Source organism: Lactuca saligna, chromosome 4, assembly GCF_052625555.1.
Source record: "Lactuca saligna cultivar CGN05327 chromosome 4, ASM5262555v1, whole genome shotgun sequence".
Taxonomy (NCBI): domain Eukaryota; kingdom Viridiplantae; phylum Streptophyta; class Magnoliopsida; order Asterales; family Asteraceae; genus Lactuca; species Lactuca saligna.
In genome coordinates, this window is record NC_136420.1 from 16,614,474 (window position 1) to 16,641,807 (window position 27,334).

At 34.3% G+C, this 27,334-nt stretch overlaps 1 protein-coding gene across 1 annotated transcript in view; it reads left to right on the plus strand.

Annotated features, from left to right (window-relative positions):
* LOC145039318 (uncharacterized) overlaps nucleotides 1–26,632 on the plus strand; it is a 61,120-nt gene extending 34,488 nt beyond the window's left edge. Inside the window, exons 3-23 of the mRNA XM_078987388.1 lie at nucleotides 13,152–13,298; nucleotides 13,388–13,517; nucleotides 13,626–13,655; nucleotides 13,771–13,864; nucleotides 13,947–14,023; nucleotides 14,210–14,294; nucleotides 14,417–14,513; nucleotides 14,591–14,799; nucleotides 14,875–14,995; nucleotides 15,069–15,248; nucleotides 15,334–15,402; nucleotides 15,482–15,687; nucleotides 19,872–19,960; nucleotides 20,064–20,132; nucleotides 20,761–21,018; nucleotides 21,116–21,551; nucleotides 21,674–22,602; nucleotides 22,715–22,943; nucleotides 23,016–23,839; nucleotides 24,057–25,388; nucleotides 26,505–26,632. Coding sequence (XP_078843514.1) covers nucleotides 13,152–13,298; nucleotides 13,388–13,517; nucleotides 13,626–13,655; nucleotides 13,771–13,864; nucleotides 13,947–14,023; nucleotides 14,210–14,294; nucleotides 14,417–14,513; nucleotides 14,591–14,799; nucleotides 14,875–14,995; nucleotides 15,069–15,248; nucleotides 15,334–15,402; nucleotides 15,482–15,687; nucleotides 19,872–19,960; nucleotides 20,064–20,132; nucleotides 20,761–21,018; nucleotides 21,116–21,551; nucleotides 21,674–22,602; nucleotides 22,715–22,943; nucleotides 23,016–23,839; nucleotides 24,057–25,388; nucleotides 26,505–26,632 — 5,739 coding nt within the window. The remainder of the gene's footprint in view (nucleotides 1–13,151; nucleotides 13,299–13,387; nucleotides 13,518–13,625; nucleotides 13,656–13,770; nucleotides 13,865–13,946; nucleotides 14,024–14,209; nucleotides 14,295–14,416; nucleotides 14,514–14,590; nucleotides 14,800–14,874; nucleotides 14,996–15,068; nucleotides 15,249–15,333; nucleotides 15,403–15,481; nucleotides 15,688–19,871; nucleotides 19,961–20,063; nucleotides 20,133–20,760; nucleotides 21,019–21,115; nucleotides 21,552–21,673; nucleotides 22,603–22,714; nucleotides 22,944–23,015; nucleotides 23,840–24,056; nucleotides 25,389–26,504) is intronic.
* The last annotated feature ends 702 nt before the right edge of the window (nucleotides 26,633–27,334 follow it).

The following is a 27,334-nucleotide window of genomic DNA, read 5'->3' on the forward strand; positions in this document are numbered from 1 at the left end:
TTTTACAAGCAACCCCTCCTTCTTCACTAGTCTTATTCTTCTTCAACAAAAGTGTAACAGCCCGGATTCCCAGGTATTATTCATTCTTTCATTCTTGGTATTTTGTGAGGAGACTCGGCGAGTTGGAGCTCAAACTCGCCGAGTAGGATCGCGATTTTGGACAAGGTTCGCGTCTGGACTCGGTGAGTCCATGCTGTTTAATGAAACCCTAATTCCTCGGGTTTGGAGCCTATTTAAGGGCACTTATAGCCTCCCATTGCGGCTACCAGTCCCTTGAGAGAACCATAAGAGATCTAATTCATTTTGGGAGAGAGGAAGTCACTTTTGGGCCTTTGTATTCTTTGTTTAGCAAGAGGAAGGTGGCAAGAGCAAGGAGGAGGTGAGATTACAGCAGATCCAGAGTCTAGAGGCTTCATTTTGAGGTAAGGGTTCGAATCTCCTTCAGTTATAGGGTTGATCTTTAGAGTTAGGGTTTCATTTTGAGCTTTTTACTTACAGTGTTTGGTGTTATTTGTTTCAGGTACTAGTGACGACCGTGGGAAGGCGCCGACTTGATCAGTACACACACACGGGATTTTATGTTATGAGATCTTGGGATTTTGTATGACATGAATTGTATTTCAAACATGGGTGTTTTTACGAATATTAAATGAATTATGTTTTTATATAATGCGAAAAATTGTTTTGAAATTTACGGTGTTACAAGTTGGTATCAAAGCCTTGGTTTGAGGGATTCGGGTACACCTTCGGGAGTATTTGAACTCAAACTGAGGATTTGGAAAATATTTTCAGAAGAGAACCAAATTTTCTAAAATAAGTAAAAGATTTTTAGAGAAACTCATAGTAGAAACGTGTGTACGATCAGTCAGCGCCCGAACGGTGATTTCCTAAAATACCCTTATAATATATGTTTATGAGATTGATATGATGTATTCTCTTGCTAGAGTAGGCTAGGTATTCCTATTAGGACTAGAGTGCCCTGATTTGTGATGCCTTAGCCTAGGGAGAGGTGAGCTGCTATGAGATGCGTGAGAGTGAATAGGTAGCAGCGAGGAGCTTATGAGAGATCTGTTAGAGAGTGATAGAGTACTTGGAATTTGGGATCCGAAGAGGAGGATTTGGGGTGTATACTGAAACGGTGTGGAAAGTAGTATTGGGCCCGTACTACTGAAATCACCGGGGCGGTGTACAGTTTAAGTAAGAACCTTCGGAATGCCAAGGATCAAGGAGGGAAGAGTTGTCGAGTGTGAGTATGCTCGAATGGATTCTAATTTATCGTATGTTGTATTTCAGAGGTAGATCATGGTGAGGACACGTCTTATGCCGGAGAGCAGTGGGGCTAGTGATGAGGAGATCCGTCGGATCATCCACGAGGAGGTGGCTGCAGCCATCAGGGCAGAGATACCAGAGATGTTCGGGTCTATTAAGACCATGCTGATTGAGACTTTCGACGAGCGTTACGCTTCTCTTTCTGAGGCTGCTGTTGCGGCGGCCACTGCAGTTGTTGCTGCTGCGAGGCCGTAGGGTGGTGATGCGTTGCTATTCCGAGAGTTCAGCAATACGAAACCGCCAGAGTTTGATGGGACCCAGGACTCGGTGGCGGCTATGAGGTGGATTTCAGACATAGAGGGGTGTTTCTTCACTTGCTCATCTCCTGAGCATTTGAGAGTCCGGTTCACACTAAACCAGCTTCGCTTGGGAGCGAAGGACTGGTTGAAGTTTGTGACAGCGCACTTTTCGCCTGCTGAGCTTGCGGCAGTGACCTGGGAAAGGTTCACTGCCATGTTCCAAGATGAGTACGTCCCCCAGGTGGAGAGGGAGCGTTTGGCCCAGGAGTTTCTGACCCTCAAGCAGGGTACTGAGTCTGTTACGGTGATTACCAGGATGTTCCACGAGAGGGCGATGTTCTGCCCTGAGCACGTGTCCACTACGCAGGCACGCATGAGCCGATATTTGAGTATCTCAAGGCGAGACATTCGGGAGTTCATGGCAAACTCCTCGTACCGGACATTTGCCGAGCTTCAGGCAAATGCCCGGAAGATGGAGATTAAGCTAGAGACTCAGGCCATGGAGGAGGTGGAGTCTCAGCGGAGGGATCGGCGATCGGCACAGTCCCAGCCGGCAGCCAAGCGGGCCAAGCCCGCTGATCCCAAATCTGGGAGCCAGAAGGGCCGCACTTGTGGAAAGTGCGGCAAGGGTCATGATGGAGTATGTAGACCTGGATCTTGCGACAAATGTGGTAAGGAGGGGCATATGGCCAAGGACTGCCACAAGGGGTTTGCAGTATGTTTTCATTGTAACCAGACCGGACACCGGAAGGTGGAGTGTCCACAGTTGCGGGGATCAGCTCGGGGAGCACCTCATGGATCTGCCCATGCCGCCATCAGAGCTACCGAGAGTCAGCCAGTGAAGACCGAGGCGCAAAGGGCACGAGGGAGAGCCTTTCAGTTTACCGCGGAGGAGGTCCGCGCAGTGCCCGATGTCGTGGCTGGTATGTATTCTTTCGTGTATTTATTTGGATAATTGAGATATTATGCTTATATTATGTTATGCGTAGGTACTTTTCTTGTGAATTTTGTACCTGCCTTGGTGTTATTTGACTCGGGTGCGAGTCGGTCTTTTGTATATTTGGCTTTTAGTCAGCATATTAGTGTTAGTTGCGAGGCGCTGAGCCGGCCTCTGAGAGTTTCCATAGCTGACGAAAGGGTGATATATGCCACAGAGGTGATCTGCGGGTGCATATTCAAGATTTTCGGTGTTGAGTTCCCGATTGACTTGGTTCCTATTGCGATGGAGGATGTTTGTGTCATTGTGGGCATGAACTGGTTGAGCAGATCGGTGCGGTTATCGACTGCGAGTGACAGCTGGTGACCATAGGAGACCCTAGTGGGGGAGTTCTTACGGTGTACGGTGAGGGTACCCGTTCTGGATCAGCATTTTGTTCGGCCGCTAGGGTGAGACAGTGTATACAGCAGGGTTGTAAGGGTTTTGTGGCGTACGTGATGGATACGCGGGTTGATTCTGAGAGGCTGAGGTCAGTGGAGGAGGTTCCGATAGTGCGTGAGTTCCCAGATGTCTTTCCAGAAGAGTTGTCGGGTGTGCCTCCCGTGAGGCAAGTGGAGTTCAGTATCGATTTGGTTCCGGGAGCCACGCCTATTGCCAAGGTGCCTTATCGCCTTGCACCTTCAGAGATGCAAGAGTTGTCCTCACAGCTCCAGGAGCTGTTGGGAAAGGGGTTTATTCGGCCGAGCAGCTCGCCATGGGGAGCGCCTATCCTTTTTGTCAAGAAGAAGGATGGTTCACACCGGATGTGCATTGCTTATCGGGAGTTGAACAAGCCGACGGTCAAGAACCATTACCCGTTGCTGAGGATCGACGATCTGTTCGATCAGTTACAGGGAGCATCTTGGTTCTCCAAGATCGATTTGAGGTCTGGATACCATCAGGTGAGGGTGCGAGATGAGGACATCCAGAAGACAGCATTCAGGACGTGTTATGGGCATTACGAGTTTGTGGTGATGCTTTTCGGGCTCACCAATACCCCGGTGGTGTTCATGGATCTCATGAACCGAGTGTGCAGGCCGATGCTGGATCGGTCAGTGATTGTATTCATCGATGACATCTTGGTATATTCGAGATCTAGAGAGCAGCATGATGAGCATTTGAGGGAGATCCTCAGAGTTCTGAGATCGGAGAGGCTTTATGCCAAATTCTCCAAGTGTGATTTATGGTTGCGAGAGGTCCAGTTCCTGGGACATCTCGTTAACCAGAAAGGGATATTGGTCGACCCAACCAAAGTTGAGGCAGTGATGAGATAGGAGGTGCCGAGGTCACCCTCCAAGATCAGGAGTTTTCTAGGGTTGGCCGGTTATTATCGGAGATTTATCAAGGATTTCTCTAAGATTGCAGTGCCACTCACCAGATTGACCCGGAAGGGTGTCACTTTTTCATGGGGCCCCGAGCAGCAGGCCTCCTTTGAGACGCTTCGTAAAGGTTATGCGAGGCCCCGGTGTTAGCCCTCCCGGAGGGAATGGAGGACTTTGTGGTATACTGTGATGCATCGATCTTGGGGATGGGAGCGATGCTGATGCAGAGAGGGCATGCGATAGCATACGCATCGAGGCAGCTGAAGCCACATGAGACGAGGTATCCCACCCATGACCTAGAGTTGGGGGCAGTGGTGTTCGCCCTCAAGATTTGGCGTCATTATCTGTATGGGGTTCGGTGTACGATATACACGGACCATAAGAGCCTGAAATATTTGATGGATCAGCCCAACCTAAATATGAGGCAGAGAAGGTGGTTGGATGTGGTTAAGGACTATGATTGTGAGATCCTGTACCATCCGGTCAAGGCTAATGTGGTAGCCGACGCCCTGAGTCGCAGGGCAGAGAGCGCCCCGTTGCGAGGTGTATGTTTGCGTTTGACCGTGATGGCTCCGGAGTTGGACACCATTCGTGGAGCACAGGCTGAGGCCGTGAGGTCGGAGAGCCAGAAGAAGGAGCGAGTGGTAGGGTTGGTATCGGAGTTCGTTACCGATGGTCGGGGGCTTATGACATTTCAGGGGCGGATTTTGGTACCGTTTGTGGGAGGGACGCGTACCATTTTGATGGAAGAAGCTCATCGGTCGAAATTCTTGATCCATCCTGGGGCCACTAAGATGTATTTGGATCTGAGGATGGAGTATTGGTGGCCCTGTATGAAGAGGGATGTTGCGAGGTTTGTTGAGAGGTGCTTAACCTGCCGTAGGGTTAAGGCCGAGCACTAGAGACCGCATGGTAGGTTGCAGCCGTTGGAGGTTCCCGAATGGAAGTGGGAACAGTTTACCATGGATTTTATCACCAAGTTGCCAAGGACTTCGAGGGGAGTCGATGCAATTTGGGTGATTGTGGACAGGTTGACGAAGAGCGCCCACTTCCTTGCTATTAGTGAGAGCTCCTCCGCAGAGAAGTTGGCAGAGATGTACGTGAGGGAAGTGGTATCTCGGCATGGGGTGCCGATCTTGGTTGTCTCAGACGGGATGTACGTTTGACTTCCAGATTCTAGAAGAAGTTTCATGAGGAGCTGGGTACTAGGCTGCATTTTAGTACCGCATATCACCCCCAGACAGACGGACAGAGTGAGCGGACGATTCAGACGCTCGAGGACATGCTCTGGGCATGTGTGATGGATTTCGGGGGGAGTTGGGATACATACTTGCCATTGGAAGAGTTTTCTTACAACAACAGCCATCATTCAAGCATTGGTATGCCACCCTTTGAGCTGTTGTATGGGAGGAGGTGTCGGACCCCCATTTGCTGGGGAGAAGTGGGACAACGTGTTATGGGCAGTACTGAGATCGTACTTCATACGACAGAGCAGATCCAGCAGGCCAGACAGAGGTTGTTGACTGCTCAGAGTCGTCAGAAGAGTTATGCGGACAGACGCAGGTCCGAGCTTGAGTTTTAGGTCGGCGACTTTGTGCTCCTGAAGGTCTCTCCTTGGAAAGGAGTGATTCGATTCAGGAAGAGGGGCAAGTTGGGGACCCGATATATTGGTCCATTTTGGGTGATCGCAAGGGTAGGCAGGGTAGCCTATCGTTTGGAATTGCCAGCAGAGTTGGGACAGATTCACGACACTTTCCATGTGTTGCAATTGCGGAAGTGTATAGCCGATGAGTCGGCTATGGTTCCATTAGAGGATATTCAGGTGGATGCGAGCCTGAATTATGTTGAGAGACCAGTGGCAATCAAAGATCGGAAAATCAAGGTTCTGAGGAACAAGGAGGTACCCTTGGTTTTGGTTCAGTGGCAGCATCGGAAGGGGTCCGATATGACTCGGGAGCCGGAGCGTGAGATGCACGAGCAGCATCCGGAGTTATTTGCAGAGCGAGACTTCGAGGGTGAAGTCTAGTTCTAGTGGGGGAGAATTGTAACAACCCGGATTCCCAGGTATTATTCATTCTTTCATTTTTGGTATTTTGTGAGGAGACTCGGCGAGTTGGAGCTCAAACTCGCCGAGTAGGATCGCGATTTTGGACAAGGTTCGCGTCTGGACTCGGCGAGTCCAAGGAGTGGACTCGGCGAGTCCACGCTGGTTAATGAAACCCTAATTCCCCGGGTTTGGAGCCTATTTAAGGGCACTTATAGCCTCCCATTGCGGCTACCAGTCCCTTGAGAGAACCATAAGAGATCTAATTCATTTTGGGAGAGAGGAAGTCACTTCTGGGCCTTTGTATTCTTTGTTTAGCAAGAGGAAGGTGGCAAGAGCAAGGAGGAGGTGAGATTACAGCAGATCCAGAGTCCAGAGGCTTCATTTTGAGGTAAGGGTTCGAATCTCCTTCAGTTATAGGGTTGATCTTTAGAGTTAGGGTTTTATAACCCCCTTTGGAGAGTGATTATGTGAAGCAAATGGTCCCTCTTCGAGTTTGTGCCTTGGATCTGGACTCAAAGAGGTCCAGAGACCTTAACCATTGGAGCTTTTTGGGTTATTATGGAGTCATTGGACCTAGGTGGTTATTTTTGGGACCAAATCACCTTTTGATGCCTTGTGGGGTTATACAAGCATCAAGTTTCGAACTTTACGTGACATTCATGCTTGGGAAGGCCAAATCTATGGTTTAGGAAAGCAGATCTGACCTCAGAAGGTCAATAAAAGTGTGTGCATGGCATGAACTCGCCGAGTTGTTCTTGGAACTCGGCGAGTAGGGTTGGGGTTTCACGTAATGTGTTCAACGAGTGGACTCACCGGGTTGGGGGATAACCCAGTGAGTCAGGAAGAGTCAATATGGGGTTGAGTCAAGTCGGAACTCACCGAGTTGTTCTTGAGAGTCGGCGAGTTGAGTCGTGGTTGCCCTGCGATTCAGGCCAGGTGGAACTCGTCGAGTTAGGGGAGTGCTCGACGTGCCAAGAAAAGATCCGATGGAGTCAGTAAACGCATTAGACTCGCCGAGTTGCTTTGGTGCACTCACCGAGTCCAGTTAAAGTTGACCGTTGACCAGAGTTGACCAGTGTTGACTTGATAGGGTTAGTCAACCTTAGTTGTAAAAGTGTTAATTAGAGATATATTGTATTATAGGAAGATTATAGTTCGGGGGATCGAGCACGAGTGATTCCAGGGATTTGCGAGTTATCGAGATACACGAGGTGAGTCTTCTCACTATACTTTACCTTGAGTAGGTAACTAGAGTTATGTGATACAGTGCTTGTATGCTATATATATGTGTTATGTGTTGCACTACATTATTCTATGTGATTTATGTTGTGCACGTTTACAGAGTTAGAACCTGAGGGTTCACAGAGTTTGGGTGCACGGACCCACAGAGTTATAGCCTCGAGTGGCTAATATGTGTTATATGTGGTATTTTGGGGAACTCACTAAGCTTTTTGCTTACAGTGTTTGGTGTTATTTGTTTCAGGTACTAGTGACGACCGTGGGAAGACGCCGGCTTGATCAGTACACACACGGGATTTTATGTTATGAGATCTTGGGCTTTTGTATGACATGAATTGTATTTCAAACATGGGTGTTTTTACGAATATTAAATGAATTTTGTTTTTATAAAATGCGAAAAATTGTTTTGAAATTTACGGTGTTACAAAAAGGCTACCACAATCACCACCAAGCTTCCATATATTCACTAACACAGGATACACCTGAAATTAAGCTTTGGAAGGAGTGGAGGCTGATTATGGGAGGACCAAGGGTGACTTAATGCCTTTCGATAGGGGAAATACCCTAAAAGTTAGGGTTTAGCATCAGCCTATGTATGCCCTACGTACTCCTAGTACGCCCAACATACTAGGTTCAACTTCGCGATCATCCCTCGCCTAGTACGTCCAGGTCTACGGTCCAACGTACACCATGTACGCCCAACATACTAGGCTCAACCTAAAAACCCTCCAACTTTGAATGGCCATAACTTCTTCGTTCTAACTCCGATTTCAACGTTTTTATATCCACAGAAAGGTATCGAAAAGCCCCAAAATAATATCTAGATATCTTGGACTGAGAACTCCTCGAACAAAAATCTATTTCTCATGGAAGAAGTTGACTTATGATTTTTCCCATGCTACCCTTCGGCCTAAAGCATAGTCCAGAGGATTTAGGTCTCATAACCTTCGTTACCTTCTTCCAAAAGATCTAAACACCGCATCCTTAAGGTCTCAAAGCTTTTATGAAATCGGTATTCAGCCCACGACCTTGAATCACAGAATGGCCCAGAACAGGGTGTTACACTTAAAACCTTATTTTTTTAGCAACTAAAAAAATAAAAAAATCAAACATTACAAAACGCCAATTTCAACAAACTTACAGATATAAAATACGACAAATCCAACATTACAAATATAGAATACTGACATGTCCAAAAATATATGACCAATTCACTACATCTTTAATATCCATCAATTGTCTTCAACTCTTCATTCATTGATATTTGAATATCCTCCCTAAATAAATAATAAAAATAATAAAATAAATTTTTATATTAGTTTAGTCAATACAAAACGACAAATTCAACAGCCTTTCATCAATTCCCTCGTTATCTTCATTGGAATGTAAATAATCACCAATAATAACACAGGAACATCACACCAGATTCAAAGAAATCGGAAAGTATCAAATTTATCAGAAATCATAAATCAAAATAACCACTTACTAGGGTGTCGTAAGTCTATTTTAGAGAGGGGATGTGAACTGTGAAGTCAGAGTCGAGTATCCATCAAACACAGTCGGTTGTTGAGTTGATTTCCAACAAAACAAAGCTCGTGACGTGAAGACCGGCAGTGAGGCAGAAGGGTGTCGACAGGCGGTGAGGCAGAAGGGCATCTATAGGCGGCCGATGACTTTGTCATCATCTTGATGACGAACTGATGACGAGATTGGGCTCTTGGCGTCTTGGGTGGTAGTGAGATTTAAGAAGTCGTTGTTTCACAATGAAGTGAAGAATGAAATAGGAAACAAGGAAACCTAAACCTAAAATTAGAAAATCTATTATATATATATATATATATATATATATATATATATATATATATATATATATATATATATATATATATTACATAAATATACAATCGGGGCCCCTGCAGGATTACGGGACGAAAGCACCCAATCCTGAAATTAAACGGGGTTTAATCTTGCCCCTTCTCTCGCTCCTGACTTTTTTTTAAAAATCAGTCTCGTACGGTATCGGGGTCCCACAAAAGTTTTTGACATCCTTAAGTTAGCCCATCAAATAAAATATAATTTTTATGTTGCGATATGCCATTTACATTTTACTTTTGTAAAATCTACTCAAACGGAAACATACTCAAACAGAAACATACTTAACATTGTTTGTTTATAATAGGCATGGACTTACATTTCAATACAGGAACGTCATTTGTGAGTGTCATTTTTGACTTGAAACAATCTTTGCATAAATTTCTTAGGAAGCAAACACCTCCATACATACACACATAAATCGAAAGCAATTTAAATTCAGGGATGACAAAGACGAAGAGCAAATCTATTATCTACGTATGTACACCAATTGAAACCTCCAACCATTTATAACACAAACATGTATAATGTAAAAGAATTGGAAAAACCTTCTGAAATATACAAAGGGTGGTGTAGAAGCAGCTTATACTTGGATTTTATGACTCTTTTTCATGAACTCAATCGGCCATTCCTCAGCATTATTCCAACCTGTGTCACTTTAGAGTCCAGGAAGAACACATTCTTATAATATCTTTCCTTAAAAAACCTGAGCAGATAAGAAAATGTCATGTTGCAAAGATTTAATAAAGAAATGATGTTAGATCTATGTTAAAATACAAAAATTAAATTTGGGATGGCAGAAACCCATTTATTCGGTACATCTTTTAATGGGTTTTGAGGTGGGTGGTTTTATTAAGATGAGACGACAGTAGATATGCCGTAAATAGGGAGAGGTGATACCTATTGACGATCGAGAATCAAAGAAGAGAAATACGATTGATGATTTCTTCGATCAGATTTTTTCTATAACTTATAGGTGATAATATTGAGAATGGTTTGGAATTGATCGTATAAAACAAGAGAATTGAATGAAAAAAAATCATTGAATAGAGAGAAACCAGGCTATTAAATGGGTAAGAAAACAATTTAATTTCAAAATTTTGAATCGAAAAAACTGAAAACAATGAGATTAGAGGATAATAATCTATTAATTGATTTCTAATTAAACGCCATCAAAAGGAAAGTTCATTTTGACATGTAATTACCATGTAGATATCAAATAAATATAAGGAGTACATTATGGAAGGAAATTTAATTATAGAAAGCTTTAGTAAATTTATTTTATATTAGTAATATTATGTGACATTTTAAAAAAATTAAAAACTCAACATAATGACAAGTGAAAAATAAATAATTGAAAATTACAAGAAACTGTTATATGGCAATATGAATGAGAAGAGGACATGTTTCAAAAAAATCTTTATTTATTATGTTAGATGAATAAAACGTGTTTTAGTTATCCTAACAAGTTATATCCATATATGAATAACACATTGAATTTTGTTAGGGTTCATTTGTTATTCATATATAAATAAGTAGTTTGAATTTTCAAATCATTTCGTATTTTATTAACATACTACTTATTCATACATTAATAACAGATAAATTGTATCAAAAATCTGATAAATGTTTTATTTACATATGAATATAATATATAATGAGAGTTAACACACATTTTTTATTCATATATGAATATAATATGTGACGAAAGATGATATAAATAAATATATTTTAGGTAATATAACTTTATTACGTGTAATATTCATATATAAATTACAGTTAAAAAAGCAAGGATATATTTTATTTATAGGTGAATAACGAATGTACTATAATTAAAATCTGATATATTTTTATTCACTTATGAATAACAAGAGCTGAAACTATTTAAAAAAAATAAAAATAAAAATAAAAAAAATAAAAAACATATCAATATAGATGTCTACTTATAAAGAATAAAAAATTATGAATTTTGATATATTTAAAATAATGTTTCGATAAAAATAGTTTCTTAAAAAAAATAAAAATAAAAAATAACAAGAAAACTATGTTTTTGTATATATTAAGGAAACATGTTTGGTTTGGAAAAAACACATGTATCCTTTGTCTATTTTCGTAGGCCCAATTAAGTGCTTTGTGATAACATAAATGTGTGTCTAAGATTGATTCTTCAATGAATGCGGGTCAACAAGTGACTTCATCCAAATGCTAAAGAAAACCTCGAAATCATGTATCTTAAAATTGGATGTTACATAAAAATCTATTTTCGGATAAAAATAGTTATTTATAATAGAATTTTACATGTTATAAAATGTTATAACATCTCAAAAAAGTTATAGTAACAACTTAAAAAATATTATTTTTGTTGATATTTGGAAGTTATATATATATATATATATATATATATATATATATATATATATATATATATATATATATATATATATATATATATATATATATATATAAGGTTAAGTTATTTTGTTTTTTATATTTATTGTGTGCTATTATTGAATATATATATATATATATATATATATATATATATATATATATATATATATATATATATATATATATAGATATTAAATGATTTCCATAATTATATGTATATTAAATGATATCCATAATTATAATTCTCTTTTTATGGAAACTAATTAAATTCATTATTAATATCAGCAATAACATTCTTTCAGAATAGATATGGAAAACATTTGAACCTACCTCTCTCTCTCTCTCTCTCGCTATATATATATATATATATATATATATATATATATCCCCTATCCTAATAAAAGAGTACATTCTGTCCACGTGTCAATCTCCCAGGTTCCCTATACAGTTTTTTCCCGCCTAATTTCCTCATACACATTTACCAAACTGCCCTCCAGTTGATTTTCTTATTCAGTGAAGGTCAATAATGAATTCCAAAAAATCTGCAATTATGCAGAAATAATGAAATCCGAAAAATCTGCAGAATTTTCAAAATATATGTAAAGATGATTATGCAGAAATGTTAATTTGAAATTTAAAAGTCGTTCATAACCAATCCAGCCAATAAATTCCAAAAAATCCTCACCCAATAAAATCATATATCGAAATATATAGCAGAATTCATTGTTTACGCTACTATTTTCTTCGCCATTCTGCTTCAGAGAACTCTTTACAAACGGTGTTCAATCCTTCCTCTATGTCCGACTTATAATTTCCTTCGTTTTCTCATCATTTGTTGCATATTCATCCTCGAGGACAACAACCACTACACAAGGTTAGCAAACTAAATTAATGCATTTGTAAAAATTCCCATAGCAGCATATATTCTTCATAGTTTTGATGTTTATGTAATAAATTCTTCCACTTTAAAAACTTTACAGGTTTACTGTTTACATTATTTACATTTGACTATTATCTATAAATTACAAAACTATTTTCAGTAAAAATGAATTCTGCCCTCCAGAACATTTTCATATAAAACCATTTTGATTGTGTAGACAGGGACAGTCTAAACGTTTTCAGAGTAAACATAGTATAAGTCACAAAGCACAAATACTTCTTTGTATTTTAATATATTTTATGTAAATTACAAAAAAAATTCTTGTGGTTTTATATTTTCAGTTTTAAAGCAAAACTATTATCTATAAATTACAAAACTATTTTCAGTAAAAATGAATTCTGCCCTCCAGAACATTTTCATATAAGGTCAAAGTCAATAATTAAAACTGAAAAAATCTGCAACAATTAAAACTATACTTCATTAATGGATTATAAAAAAAACATTTTACTACTAATTCATCATATCTAACTTGTCCTTACTATTTGTCATCTTATCTAATTGTAACTTGCAGGGGCAATTTCGATATAAAATGTTGTGTTTCGATTGAAATATAAAAGAGTAATCACACAATCAACAAATTCTTATACTATGTTTTTCTGTTATCTTATTTCCTATTTTTCTACTAAATAGTAACCAATTTACTATGTCTTTGTATATATTCAATAATTGCATATATTAATTTACAAATATGATATTTGCTAACATTTGTATATGGTTATATATTATATAATTGCATATATTAATTTACAAATATGGTATTTGCTAACATTTCTATATGGTTTCAATCGTTTTGCAGAAAATGAATATAGGGAAGAAAGTTTACCTAAAAAACATTGATCAAATTGATGATAATTCACACATCAAAATACGCGTGCTGAAAATGTGGAACTTTACAAGAAATAATACAGTTTGTTCAATTGAAATGATCATAATGGACGAGGAGGTTTGTTGTATTTCTTATATTTTTTGTGTTCCATTCAATATTACATATGTTGCAACAAACACATTATTCTTATTTATTTTATTGAATAGGGAACACAATACCATTCTCGTGTCTTCAATCAGAATTTCTCCAGATTTGGTCATTTATTAAAGGAAAATGACACTTATATAATTATAAAACCCAATATGGCGGCTGTTCTTAATGGTTTTAGTTATACAGGTCATAAGCAAACAATAACTTTGGATTGGAAAAGTATCCTTAAAAAATGTGATGACTTTTCCGGACCAGTGAATGGATTTATGTTTATTGATTTTAATTCAATCATAGAACAAACATGCCCACGGGACACATTCTTTGGTTAGTTATTAAATTTTATTCCAATTTATTTTTTGACTTGTGTTCTTTATTATACATTTTTTATTTTAATGTTTTAATATTAAATAATACTATAAGTTGTGTTATTCTTGTGTAGATCTTATTGGACAGATTGTCTCAGTTCGACCGCTTGAAACATCAAATCCTGTAGCATCAAAGCATTATGTCAAACTCACACTTAGCAACATAGAGTGAGTTTATATTTATTAATCGTTTTTTATCTTTAATTAAATCACAGCTTAATATTATTAACTATTTTCATTGTTTATTTAGGTATGTACATCTTAAAGTTACTATCTTTGGAACTCAAGCATACCAGCTGTCACAATACCTAAAAGAGAACCCCGACGGTTAATTGTGTTGTTATAGTGATGCAGTTTGTTAAGCTTAACATTTGGGATGGTTTGTATTTACATATTATATGTATATATATATATATATATATATATATATATATATATATATATATATATATATATATATATATATATTTGCTTTTCTATCATAGTTATTGATTTGCTATTTTAATATTACAGGAGTCGGTCAAGCTAAAAGTCATTTTGAAGTAACCAAAATGTTCATAAATTCTGACATTGTTGAAATTAATGAGTACAAGAAAAGGTTATTTTTTTTATTTATGTTATTTGTTTAATTTAGACTAACACAAATCCTATGATTTATGAAATCATTTTAAACATTATAGATTGAAATCTGATGACAATCTTGGTAAATCTGAAAAACAGCATTACTTCACTCCAAAGCTACTCTTCTTCATATATAGATGACTTTAAAGGCACTTTCCCATTAAAAACAATTTGTGAAATCACAGAACCGCTGAAGGTAGAATGCATTGTTTGATATCCTCTTACTTTTTTTACATTATGTATTTTCCTAACTTTAGATGCTATTAAATACAGGAAATGAAATTTTTGTTAGTTGCTTCAATCGTTAATATAAGACAGAATCTACACTGGTATTACGAAGCATGCTACAAATGTGGAAAAAAAATAACTTCAGTTTCAAAACACAATCATTCGTATACCGACCCTCATAAAATTACAGAAACTGTTGTTGTTCAGTGTAAAGATCCAAGTTGCAATAATTCGGATTTTCGTACAGTTATCAAGTAAACACTTTTATATTTATATTAATTCTTTCAAACATTATAGATAATTTATATTTATCTAATTGTTTTTTTAAGGTATATAATTCCAATCAACGTACAAGATGGTACTGGCACCATCGGATTGACTCTTTTTGATAGAGAAGCAAAGAGGTTGTTAGATATCATTGCATATGAGTTGAAAAAGATACATGAAGCGGTATATTGTGTTGTCATATATTAATATCATAAGACATTTAATTTGTTAATATTTATTAAAAATCTTCTTACAGGCTGGAGACAGTGATGCACTATTTCCAATGCAACTTAACGTGTTGAAAAACCGCAAGTTTGCTTTTCTTGTAGATATTACAAAATACAATGTCAACAACTATAATAATATCTACACCATTCTCAAGCTTACAGAAGATGTATCCATTGTTTCGGAATTGGAAAGTAAATTAGAACTTATGGTACAAAACATTTTAGGGTTCAGCAATTATATTTGTTGACTATGTAAACACATAACGATTAACATATTTCCATTTACTTTTGTAGAGTATTGAATCTGTCTCCTTAAATCAAGTGCCTTTGGAATCAGATGATGTTGTACAGTCTGTTCAAAAGGTTTTTCAATTTATTTCCTTAAGTTTTATTTATATTTAATTGTTCCAATTAAATACTTATTTTTTTAAAATAAATTTAGGATGTCATCTCACAAACAGATGAAAGCTTTACACCATCAACAGTTAATAAATCAACCGCAACAACACAGGGCAAAATATCAACTGATTTGAAGCGCAACCTCCAAGACATTTATGATGTTGATTTTGGAGATGATTTAAGTTCAACTAAGGCTAAAAGAAAATCAATCGGAGAGGAAACTCCACTCTTAATTCCAAAAGTCGAGAAGTGAGTTGGTTTTGGTTATAACACACATTTACTATATAAACAATGTTGCTTATGGTTTTAAACATATTTTGATTGGTTGGTATGCTTCTTATTTTTAGATATTTAGGATGTCAATTATTATTTGTTTTGGATATATTTGGGTATTTTATTGTTTTAAGGTGGACAAGTTAGTTAATTTTTGTTTTAACACGCGTTTAATATATTTTGATGTTGCTTTAGTTTTAAAGATATTTTGAATGTTTTGTATGCTTTTTATTTTTAGAAATTAAGGATGTCAATTATTATTTGTTTTGAATATATTTGGATATTTTATTGTTTTAAAGTGGACAAGTTAGTTGGTTTTGATTTTAACACACGTTTTATATATTTTGTAATCATTTTGTGTATATGTGTTGTTGTATGTGTGTGGTTTGTATATTTTTTTATGTATGTATGTGTTGTATATTTACTTTTTTATTGATATTTTTTCAATTAAATTGTGTTTTTGTCAATACATATGGTATAAGGCTTATTTAATTTTTAAAGTGTATATCTTTTAAATTTAATTTAAAATATAACATTAGTAATTCCATTATGTTTATTAACCATTCATTATGTATTAGTTTTGCTATTTTAATTTGTCAATCCGTGTATCACACGGATTTCATTAATTCATATAATTTATCAGCTACATCATGTATACCCAAGTTGCAAGTGTGGATTCATTCCAAGGGAGGGAAAAAGATTACATTATTTTGTCATGCGTCAGAAGTAACGAACATCAAGTTGGTTAATATTTTTTCCCAATAATTACAAATATTGAACTCTCAATAGCAACATACTTATATTTTCTTTATACAAAATGACAACACATACAGTTTTTACCCATTGTTATGATATGTATTTAGTTTAGGGTTTATAATGGGGTGATGAGATTTTAATTATGGTTTGCTTGTGTGTTTTAGGGTATTGGGTTTCTGAATGATCCACATAGGCTTAATGTTGCACATACTCGTGCTCGATATGGTATTGTGATTCTTGGAAATCCAAAAGTTCTTAGTAAACAACCATTACGGAATGGTTTACTCACGCACTATAAGGTCATACCTTATAACATCTATGAAAAGACAATAATACCATTCCCCCAATAAATATCATTTTGTTTAAGTTGAGACCAGGAGCATGAGTGCTTGGTGGAAGGACCTCTCAACAACTTGAAGCAAAGTATGGTTATATTTCAAAATCCAAAAAAAGTAATGATAGTTTATCAATAATAAATTCATAATTCATCATCCTTTTTAATCTTTCAAGTTCATTATTTATTACCTTTGTGAAATATATCATCTTACAATTACTTTTATTCAAAATTCAATGATGCTATATTAGACAATTAAACATGCACTACAAAGTACATTGTTATTTACTTTAAAATTATGAATATGGACACTTTCTGTTAATTCTTACAAAACAGGCACCATTTCAATAAAACTTTAAAAACATGGGTTTTTTTGGAAAGTTAGTATCACAAGGACCATTCATGCATTTACAATTATTTCATATTAAAACAGGGACCATTTATGTTTTTTTTTTTTCAGTTTATTAAATTTGTCAAATATAGCATCTTACAGTTATTTTTATTCTCAATGAATAAAAATAATGATAATTTCTATTAACTTTGAAAAAACAGGGACCTTTTATGTAAATTTTTAAAAATATGGAGATTTTTTGTAAAGTTACTAACAGAGAGACCTTTTATGTAAAGTTAGTAACACATGAACTTTTCAAACAAGAACTATTCTTGCAAATTACTAATTTTTTGAAAACTTCCCATAATACCTTTTTTTATAACTAACAATGACTTAATATCGCAATATAACCGTAATATAGCAATACACTTTTCTTTTACCAGTTTATACAATATATTTATTAAGACTTTTTATCCTTTCTATCCTAAAATAGCAATATACTTTCTAAGTATATTGCTATAAATGTCAATAATGTAAACTGATTTGTGTTGAATGTTATAAATTCATTGATTTGTGCATTGTAGCTTTTTTTAAACTGTATTTTACTTTTTAGAAACTTATTTATTTAATATTAACTTGCTTTGTATGTTTCCAGTAAACAATCGTTTCATAACAAGCAACAAATACCATTATACCTTCAATTATTTTTCTATTACATCAACCTACTTTCAATTTTTTTAAAAGCTAAAAAAGAAATGCAACACAAATGTAATCATTTTGTGTATATGTGTTATTGTATGTGTGTGGTTTGTATATTTTTTTATGTATGTATTTGTTGTATATTTACTTTTTTATTGATATTTTTTCAATTAAATTGTGTTTTTGTCAATACATATGGTATAAGGCTTATTTAATTTTTAAAGTGTATATCTTTTAAATTTAATTTAAAATATAACATTAGTAATTCCATTATGTTTATTAACCATTCATTATGTATTAGTTTTGCTATTTTAATTTGTTATAACATTTAATGTTGTATAAAATAAACTTTTTCCAAAGTTATGATTAATTATTATGATTTTTAGTCTTTATTTTTATTTTGTAGCCTAAATTTCGGTAATCCTTTATTAAATTCAAATCATATGTTAATATGTAATTAATTTGTGATCTATTATATCCCATAAAATCAGGAACATATACTTATCCAATAAAAATTCAACAACAATAAATTCATAAAATCTGGTAGTATATTATAAAGATATTATATTATTATGTAAATAAGGTTATATCTCTAAATATACCTCATAACGTGAAAGCAATCATTTTGAAAATCCTCATTCGTCTTCTTTGTCTTTGAATTGGATATGCAATTGTTATTTCCTCAAAGTTACAGCAATCTGCTTCATAGAAGTTCTATTCCTCATTTCAGTTCAGACGTTAACTGCTTTTCATTTTAAAGCCCTCTTACTTCCTGCAACATTTCAATATTCATATACCAGGTTAGTCTTTTGAGTTATAATAACATTGGTTTCTGTATGGATTTATTTATGAACATTGAAAGTCAATTGATTTATTGTATTCCATTTCCATACTCATTTGCAACTAAGTGTTGGAACGGAATTTAATTCCAATTTCAACCAAACTAAAGAAAAACGTCAATCAGAAGCCATCTAATCTAACAAAATATTATTTACCTGGTACAGTTTCATCAAGTTGTTAAAGCTCTAATCGTTTGAAACAAGGTTTTTGAATCTCTTTCATCGCATAACAATATCTGCAAATACTGTAAATAAGGTGTTATCTATTGTGAAACAGATCTCAGAAAATCAAGTTTATTCAAAATATGTACATACTCGGAAAAAAATGTGTTACCTCTTTTAAATAGACATTCATTCCAACGATTTTTTGTTCATGGTTTCCATGGAGAACTAGGATTTTACCCCCTCATATCATCCCAACAATTAATTGTTTGAAATTGGGGAAAGAACAATTCGAAATAAAATAAGCCCTAGGTTCGAAATGACGATGAAGACCGGTGATGCACATCAGGGAAGGAATTTAGGTAGGCAGTAGAATAAGGAGATTCGGGGTTAGGATCGTCTATTCTCATGGAAACGGAGACTATGTCGTATGAGGAGAGCTCAATGTAGATGAAATCCTCAAGTTTCCATTTCATGAGTTGTTGAAGACAACCGATGGTGGCTGAATCGATGAAATAAGTTGAGGGTTAACCGGCGAGTGAGTGATAGGAACACACACACAGAAAGAGAAATATAGAGAGAGTGAGTGTAGACGAAGATGTCTGTAGAAAGAGAGTAGATGCGAGATTATTGCGATTTCTTGACCTTATTTCTTTCTACATATACAACACATTTCACATCTAACAGTAAGTGTGGATATTGACTATTATTTGGATCCCTTCGATCCATATTTAGCTTTGCATATACCAAAAATCATGTTAACTTTAATATATTTAATTAAATACACTTTTACACATTATAAACAAATATAAATTATAAAAAAAATATAAAGTTCGATTTTATATTATTTAAAATCTTAAAAAGATTTAAACTAAGTTATTCTTTAATAAAATAATACATCAGTAAATTTATATTTGTAGATTTACAAAACCATTGTATTAAACAAATACATAAAAAATTATATAATCCATCGTATAATGTTAATTTGATATTTCTTAAATATTTCAATTTTTTAAATAATATTATTTATCTTTTAAAGTTGCAGACATACAATGCATTTCGGTTTTAAAAAGACTACAAAAATTAATACTTCAACAAGTACAGCGGTTAATACTTCAATTAACAAAGGTAACTTTTCAAATAAATTTACTTTATCATGATTTTTTTCTTATTTTTTAACTAAAAGCAAGTTTATTTAAATATTTAACATATATATTCACATAAAAAATAGATAATTTGTCAAGTACTTCATCCCCTGCAAATCAATATTCTTCTAAATTGCTAACCGATGCTTACAAAGGTACGCTTATTTATTCCTTCCAAATTATTATATAATCATATTATTTACCTAATTTCACATTTCATATCGTATCTTATGTGCTCTTATGCAGAAAACAAGAATAACGTGTACCACATGCAAGCCCGAGAGAAAAGAAGACAAAGAAAAATATATTTGGAAAATAAAAGATCGAAGAAAATGAAAACAACATTGAACGTTCCAACTACATCAATACTGCATCTCTTAAATAATATAATTAAAAACATCCTATTATTATTTTATATTTTATGTTTTACTGTTACTTTGTTTTATACATATCTTTAAAAGTTTTATAAGTTGTTGTTATTTGCTGATCAATCGACCAACATTGTTGGGCAAACTCAAAATGTCAATTCATTTACTTCACCTGAATGCATACTACAACCATACAATACTCTCCTTCCTTGACAAATGTTAGAACTCCGTTATCTAACATTACAAATGTTAAAAATCCGTTATCTAACATTACAAATGGTAATTATTTATTGTTTTTAAAATATACTATTATCCATTTTGTATATAATACATACATACATATATATATATATATATATATATATATATATATATATATATACTTATTATACTTATTATAAATTCTTTTGGTCAGATAACATCAATATCGATAAATATGCCAATCACAAAATACCAAACAGAAGACAATGCTATGTACTTTCAAATGAAATGACATCAAAAAATGCATCTACAGTAACCACTTCTTCATCATCAATCAAGTTAAATCCAGGATGTCATAGATTAAAAACAAAGACAAGACATTTATCCCCTATCCCATTGATTGATTTGACAGAAGATGTAGAAAATATACATCACGTGAACAATGAAAATCTTATAGTTGGTATCTCAAATGGTAATCAAAAAAATAATATCCATTTTACATTTCAAATACTATGTTGTATATACTTATAAAATTCATTTATATTTTATTCAATGCTTTTATTTGACAGAATATTTGGATCATGGTGATCAAAATGTTGTATGTCAAACATGTCATGCAAAGTTATGGAGAAATGAATCCATTAGAGGTAAAGAAAACGGGAACACAGATTATTCATTATGTTGTGCTTACGGCAAAGTTCAACTTCTAGATTTAAAGAAAGCACCCCCGACTTATGAAAAAATGTTCCAAAATATGGATTCAAAAAGCAAACACTTCATGAAAAACATTCGACGTTACAAGTCAATGTTTTCTTTTACGTCGATGGGTGGTAAAATTGATTCTTCAATCAATAGAGGAAACGCTCCATATATTTTCAGATTGGGTGGTCAAAATTATCATAGTATTGGAAGTCTTTTACCAGCAAAAGGATCTGAACCAAAATTCTCTCAGTTATACATTTATGACACTGACAACGAAATTACAAATAGACAAAGATGTTTTCGGTATTGTTTTCAAACTTCTTATTCATAATTTATTATTATTATTATTAATATATATATATATATATATATATATATATATATATATATATTACTAATATTATGTATAAATTTATTTATTTTAGTGGGGAAAAGGATCAATCAATATCAATTGATAGTGATATTATTGAAGATATTAAGGTGATGTTGGATTCAAATAATGTCTTGGTTAGATCTTATAGGATGGTAAGAGATACTTTTCAGAAAAATCCAGAAGTTGATATGAAATTACGACTTATCGGGAGAAGGGAGCAAGATGGAAGAACATATAACCTAGCGACTGCTTCTGAGGTTGCTGCTTTAATTATTGGTGACATTTATGATTCAATCGAAAAGAGGGACATCGTCGTTAAAACAAAAAATGGTTCTCTACAACGTATCAGTGAATTGCATCCTTCGTACCTTCCTCTCCAATATCCATTGCTATTTCCATATGGGGATGATGGTTACAGTGTTGACATTCTTCATAGAGGTGTGTCATTTACGACTAATATCAAGCGTGCGAAATGTACAATGAGAGAATATTTCGCTTATAGGATTCAAGATAGAGATCATTCGTTCTCTCTCATACTTAATTCAAAAAGGTTGTTTCAACAGTTTCTAGTAGGTGCCTATACTATGATGGAAACAGAGAGATTGTACTACATACGTAGGCAACAACATGTTCTTAGATGTGATTCTTATGAAAATTTACGCAACCAAAAAGCTCAGGGAACGACTGATATCTCGAATGTCGGCCAACGTGTCATATTACCTTCGTCCTTTACCGGTGGTGCGCGCTATATGCTGCAAAACTATTTGGATGCCATGTCACTATGTAAATGGTTTGGATATCCTGATTTCTTCATAACCTTTACGTGTAATCCCAAATGGCCTGAGATTAAAAGGTTTCTTAAGGATACTTCACTTCAACCAGAAGACAAGCCTGATATACTATGTAGGTTGTTCAAGATCAAGCTTGATGCTTTCATTAAAGACTTAAGGGAGAATCAAATTTTCGGCAAAGTTCAAGCATGTAATTAAAAATATATTTATTAATTTTTTGTAAAATATTGATCTTATTAATATATTTTAAATATTTTTTAAAATCTAATTACATTTTCTTTTTTTGGAAAATTCTTTTACAGATGTTTATACCATTGAATTTCAAAAAAGAGGTTTGCTGCATAGTCATATATGTCTATTCATGCATTCTGGCAACAAGCTACCAAGTGTTGAATGTATTGATCCGATAATTTCAGCAGAGATACCAGACACAATTGAAGATCCTGAATTGTATTCACTTGTGAATGAGTTTATGATTCATGGTCCATGTGGAGCTGAAAATATGAATTGTCCATGCATTGTGGATAAAAGGTGTTCTAAAAACTTTCCAAAACAATTTTGTAATCATTCTTTTGTTGATCATAATGGTTTTCCGTTATATAGGCGAAGAAACGATGGTCATTTTGTTGAAAAATCAGGTGTAAGGTTGGATAATAGAAATGTTGTTCCATACAACAAATATCTATTGAAAAGATACCAGGCACATATTAATATTGAATGGTGCAATCAGGGATCTTCTATAAAGTATTTGTTTAAATACATAAATAAGGGTCCTGATAGAGCTACAGTTGCTATTGTACCAACCAACAATGAATGTGAAAATAACGATGCGGTCGATGAAATAGTTGAATATTACGATTGTAGATATTTATCAGCATGTGAAGCATCATGGCGAATTTTTAAATATGATGTTCATTGCAGATATCCTTTTGTTCTCAGACTACCTTTTCATCTTCCTAATCAACAGCAGATTGTATATGGCGAAGACGATGATATTGATGATGTTCTTGACAAACCATCTGTTGCGGCTTCAAAGTTCACATCTTGGATGAAGTGTAATTCAATAGACAGTGAAGCACGGAAACTCACATATGTTGAATTTCCTACAAAGTTTGTTTGGGTATCAAATGGTCGGTTTTGGAAGCGAAGGAAAGTAGGAAAAGCCATCGGTAGAATTCATTCGGTTTCACCTAAACTAGGTGAAGCATATTTCTTAAGGATTCTTTTAAATAAAGTAAAAGGTCCAACATCATTTGACGATATTCGCACAGTAAATGGTGAAACACATTCTTCTTTTAGAGATGCTTGTTATGCACTAGGGCTATTAGATGATGACAAGGAATACATTGAGGCAATTAAAGAAGCAAGTCATTCTGGATCTGGTTTTTATCTACGCTTCTTATTTGCTACATTGTTGATGTGTAATAGTATGTCTAAACCAGAGGTCGTTTGGGAAAATACATGGGAATATCTGGTAGATGGAATTCTATATAACCAACGACAAAGATTTAAGTCTGCAGTTTTTTTCTTATGTTTTTTTTTAGATTAATTTATTTTTATTATCCAACACCCATTAAATATTTAGTAATAAAATTATTAAATATTTAACACATATTTTATTAATTATTTAATATTTTCGTGCAGAATTGTCACTCGGAGTAGATGAACTTAAAAACTTAACTTTGTTCGAAATAGAACAAATTTTACTTCGAAACAACTCTACCCTCAAAAACTTCAAAAACATGTCATACCCAGATGTTGAATCTGTTTCTTCTTCAAACAATCAACTTATCACTGAGGAGCTAGATTACGACATTCCTGTTATAAAGAATGACTATGATCGTATGTTTCTTTCATTAACAAATGAGCAACGTAATATTTTGCTAAACATCATGAGTGCTATTCAAGAAAATAAAGGAGGTGTCTTCTTTGTTTATGGTTATGGTGGAACGGGCAAAACTTTTTTATGGAAAACAATATCTGCAGCAATTAGATCTGAAGGTAATATTGTCTTAAATGTTGCTTCAAGCGGTATTGCTTCCTTATTATTACCCGGTGGTAGAACAGCACACTCTCGATTTATACTTCCATTTGAACTTACAGAGGATTCTTTTTGTAAAATAAATCCAGACGGTGAGTTGGCTAGCTTAATAAGAAAAACCTCTTTAAAAATTTGGGATGAAGCACCTATGGTCCATAAGCATGCATTTGAAGCTTTAGATCAAACTTTGAAGGATTTGTTAAGGTGCGGAAATTCAACCATCTCAAATATTCCATTTGGAGGGAAAGTTATTGTCTTTGGAGGAGATTTTAGACAGATTCTACCTGTTGTTCCGGGTGGCAGTAGACAGAACATTGTAAATGCTTCTTTGAGTTCTTCATATTTATGGCAACATTGCAAAGTCCATAGATTAACGAAAAACATGAGGCTAACTGTTGGAAGGGATCAATCAAATATAGGAAAAATAAGAGATTTTGCAAATTGGTTGTTGGATATAGGAGAAGGAAAACTTGGTGGTCCTAACGACGGTGAAACGATTATCGATATTCCCGATGATATTCTGATTAATGATTCACATGATCCTATAGGTTCCTTAATTGAGTTTGTATATCCTTCAATTTTAGAGAACTATAGCGATATAAATTATTTCCAAGAAAGAACGATACTTGCTCCAAAAAATGAAGTTGTCCAGGAAATAAACGACCGTCTGCTTAAGAAGTTTCCAGGAGATGAAGTTGAATATTTAAGTTCAGACAGCATATGTGAATCCAAATTTGTCCATGATCAATTTGATGAAAATTTATACTCTCCTGATGTATTAAATGGTCTTAAAGTATCCGGTTTACCAAATCATAAGTTAGTGTTAAAAATTGGTGTTCCAGCAATGTTACTGAGAAATATTGATCAGAAAAATGGCTTATGTAATGGCACAAGACTACAGGTGTTATCATTAGGGAAACGTGTTATTGAGGCAAGTATAATAACTGGAACTAATATTGGAAACCGGACTTTTATTCCAAGAATGTCTTTAACTCCATCAGAAAAAAAGATTCCCTTCAAATTCACAAGAAGACAGTTTCCTTTGGTCGTATGTTTTGCAATGACTATTAATAAAAGTCAAGGACAATCGTTATCGAAGGTTGGTTTGTTTCTGAAAGATCCAGTTTTTTCACATGGACAATTGTATGTTGCATTATCTAGAGTTCAAAGCAGAGAGGGATTAAAATTATTAATTTTAGATAAACATGGCAAACTCACAAATAAAACTTCCAATGTTGTTTATAAGGAAGTTTTTCGAAATTTGTAGCCAACTTTTGTGTAGCATATTTTATTCATTTTTAGCACATCACACTTAATCCATGATATTACTTTATTTATTTATAATTACGTATTGTTGTATTTTATGTTAGCTTCATTACACACTTTGGTAATGCATCATCTGCGTATGTCCAACAAGAATCATCCACCAAAAATAAGCGTTTTCAAAAATCGTTATTTCTAATTAAATACTTACCATTTAGTTTGTAACTAAATACTTACAAATAAAAAATTTATTGAAAAATACAATAATAGAAATCATAAGTTGTCAAACTTAATGAAATATTATTTTATTAAATAATTCTTTTTTAAATTCAATTCAAAATCAACATCCGTGGGTTCCACAGGTTTTAACCTAGTATATATATATATATATATATATATATATATATATATATATATATACACACACACACACACTAACGGGGATTCCATCGGAGTTCGGGATGGTACTGCTCACCCATGTTCCTGTTCCTGTAATTAAAACGGAGATTAATCTTATCATGTTCCTGCATGCACTCCTGATTTTTTTAACAAATATCTTCATACGAGATCAGGGTTGCACAGGTTCAAGATCCTGTGAAACTTTTTGACATCCATATCATTTATCGTTTTGTTTTGTAAGGATTAGTCGTGACATTAACGGTATATTTTTGATGTGTTTTCTTTTTTGTGTCGATTTTCCCCATTTATAATAATAATAATAATAAATCTTTATATATCTGTCTTAGTTTAATACTACTTTTTTAAAAATTCAATAAATTTAATTGCAGCCTTAAAATCGATGAGTAATAATTTAATATCAATTCAGAATGCTGCCGCTGTCGATTTAATATCTAATCAGAATGCTGCCGCTGTGCTGACTCAGCCAAAGTACTTTAAATTCTCTGCTGACCAGTGATATAATACCAAACAAGTTTGTAGTGTTAAATTTGGAAAAAAGAGCCTCAAGTATTCTCTATTCTCAATTTAATATAAAACAATAAAACCCATATAGTTTAACAGCTTTTAAACTTCAAATTGATTGAGGAACTAAGAAACCACATAAGTTTCGAATCTGACCTTTATGTTGTATGAAATTCTTTTTGGCGCCCCAATACTTTAAGACGTTTTATGGCGGTAGATAATGCATTAATAAATATTTAGAACAAATCAAACAAATATTTAACCTATTAATGCTAAGGTAGTTTTAAAATGTGAATACTATGAATCTTTGTGTTTTCACTATATGGATAGGGAATTTAATTTATTAGATAATTATATTTTGTTTTGTTTACATCTAGGTATTTTTTTTACAATAGATAACAAATTTTTTGAAAGTATTTACATATAATAATTATGACCGGATGTAACAAGTTACAACCAGTTATAATGATCATATGTCACTACAAGAAAAAATCGATACTGCCAGGGAAGAAATCTGGTTCAAACATAATGAAGAAATATAGGATTGGATCAATGAGCCACCGGAGATGCTGATAGGAAATTTAAACCCTATTTCTAATAAGGTAACTAACCCTAATATGTAGGCTTAACGTGTATAGGTTGGAGGAAAAGGATTTGCGAAATTTTTTGGATCTTCACAAATGAAAATTTTGTTGGA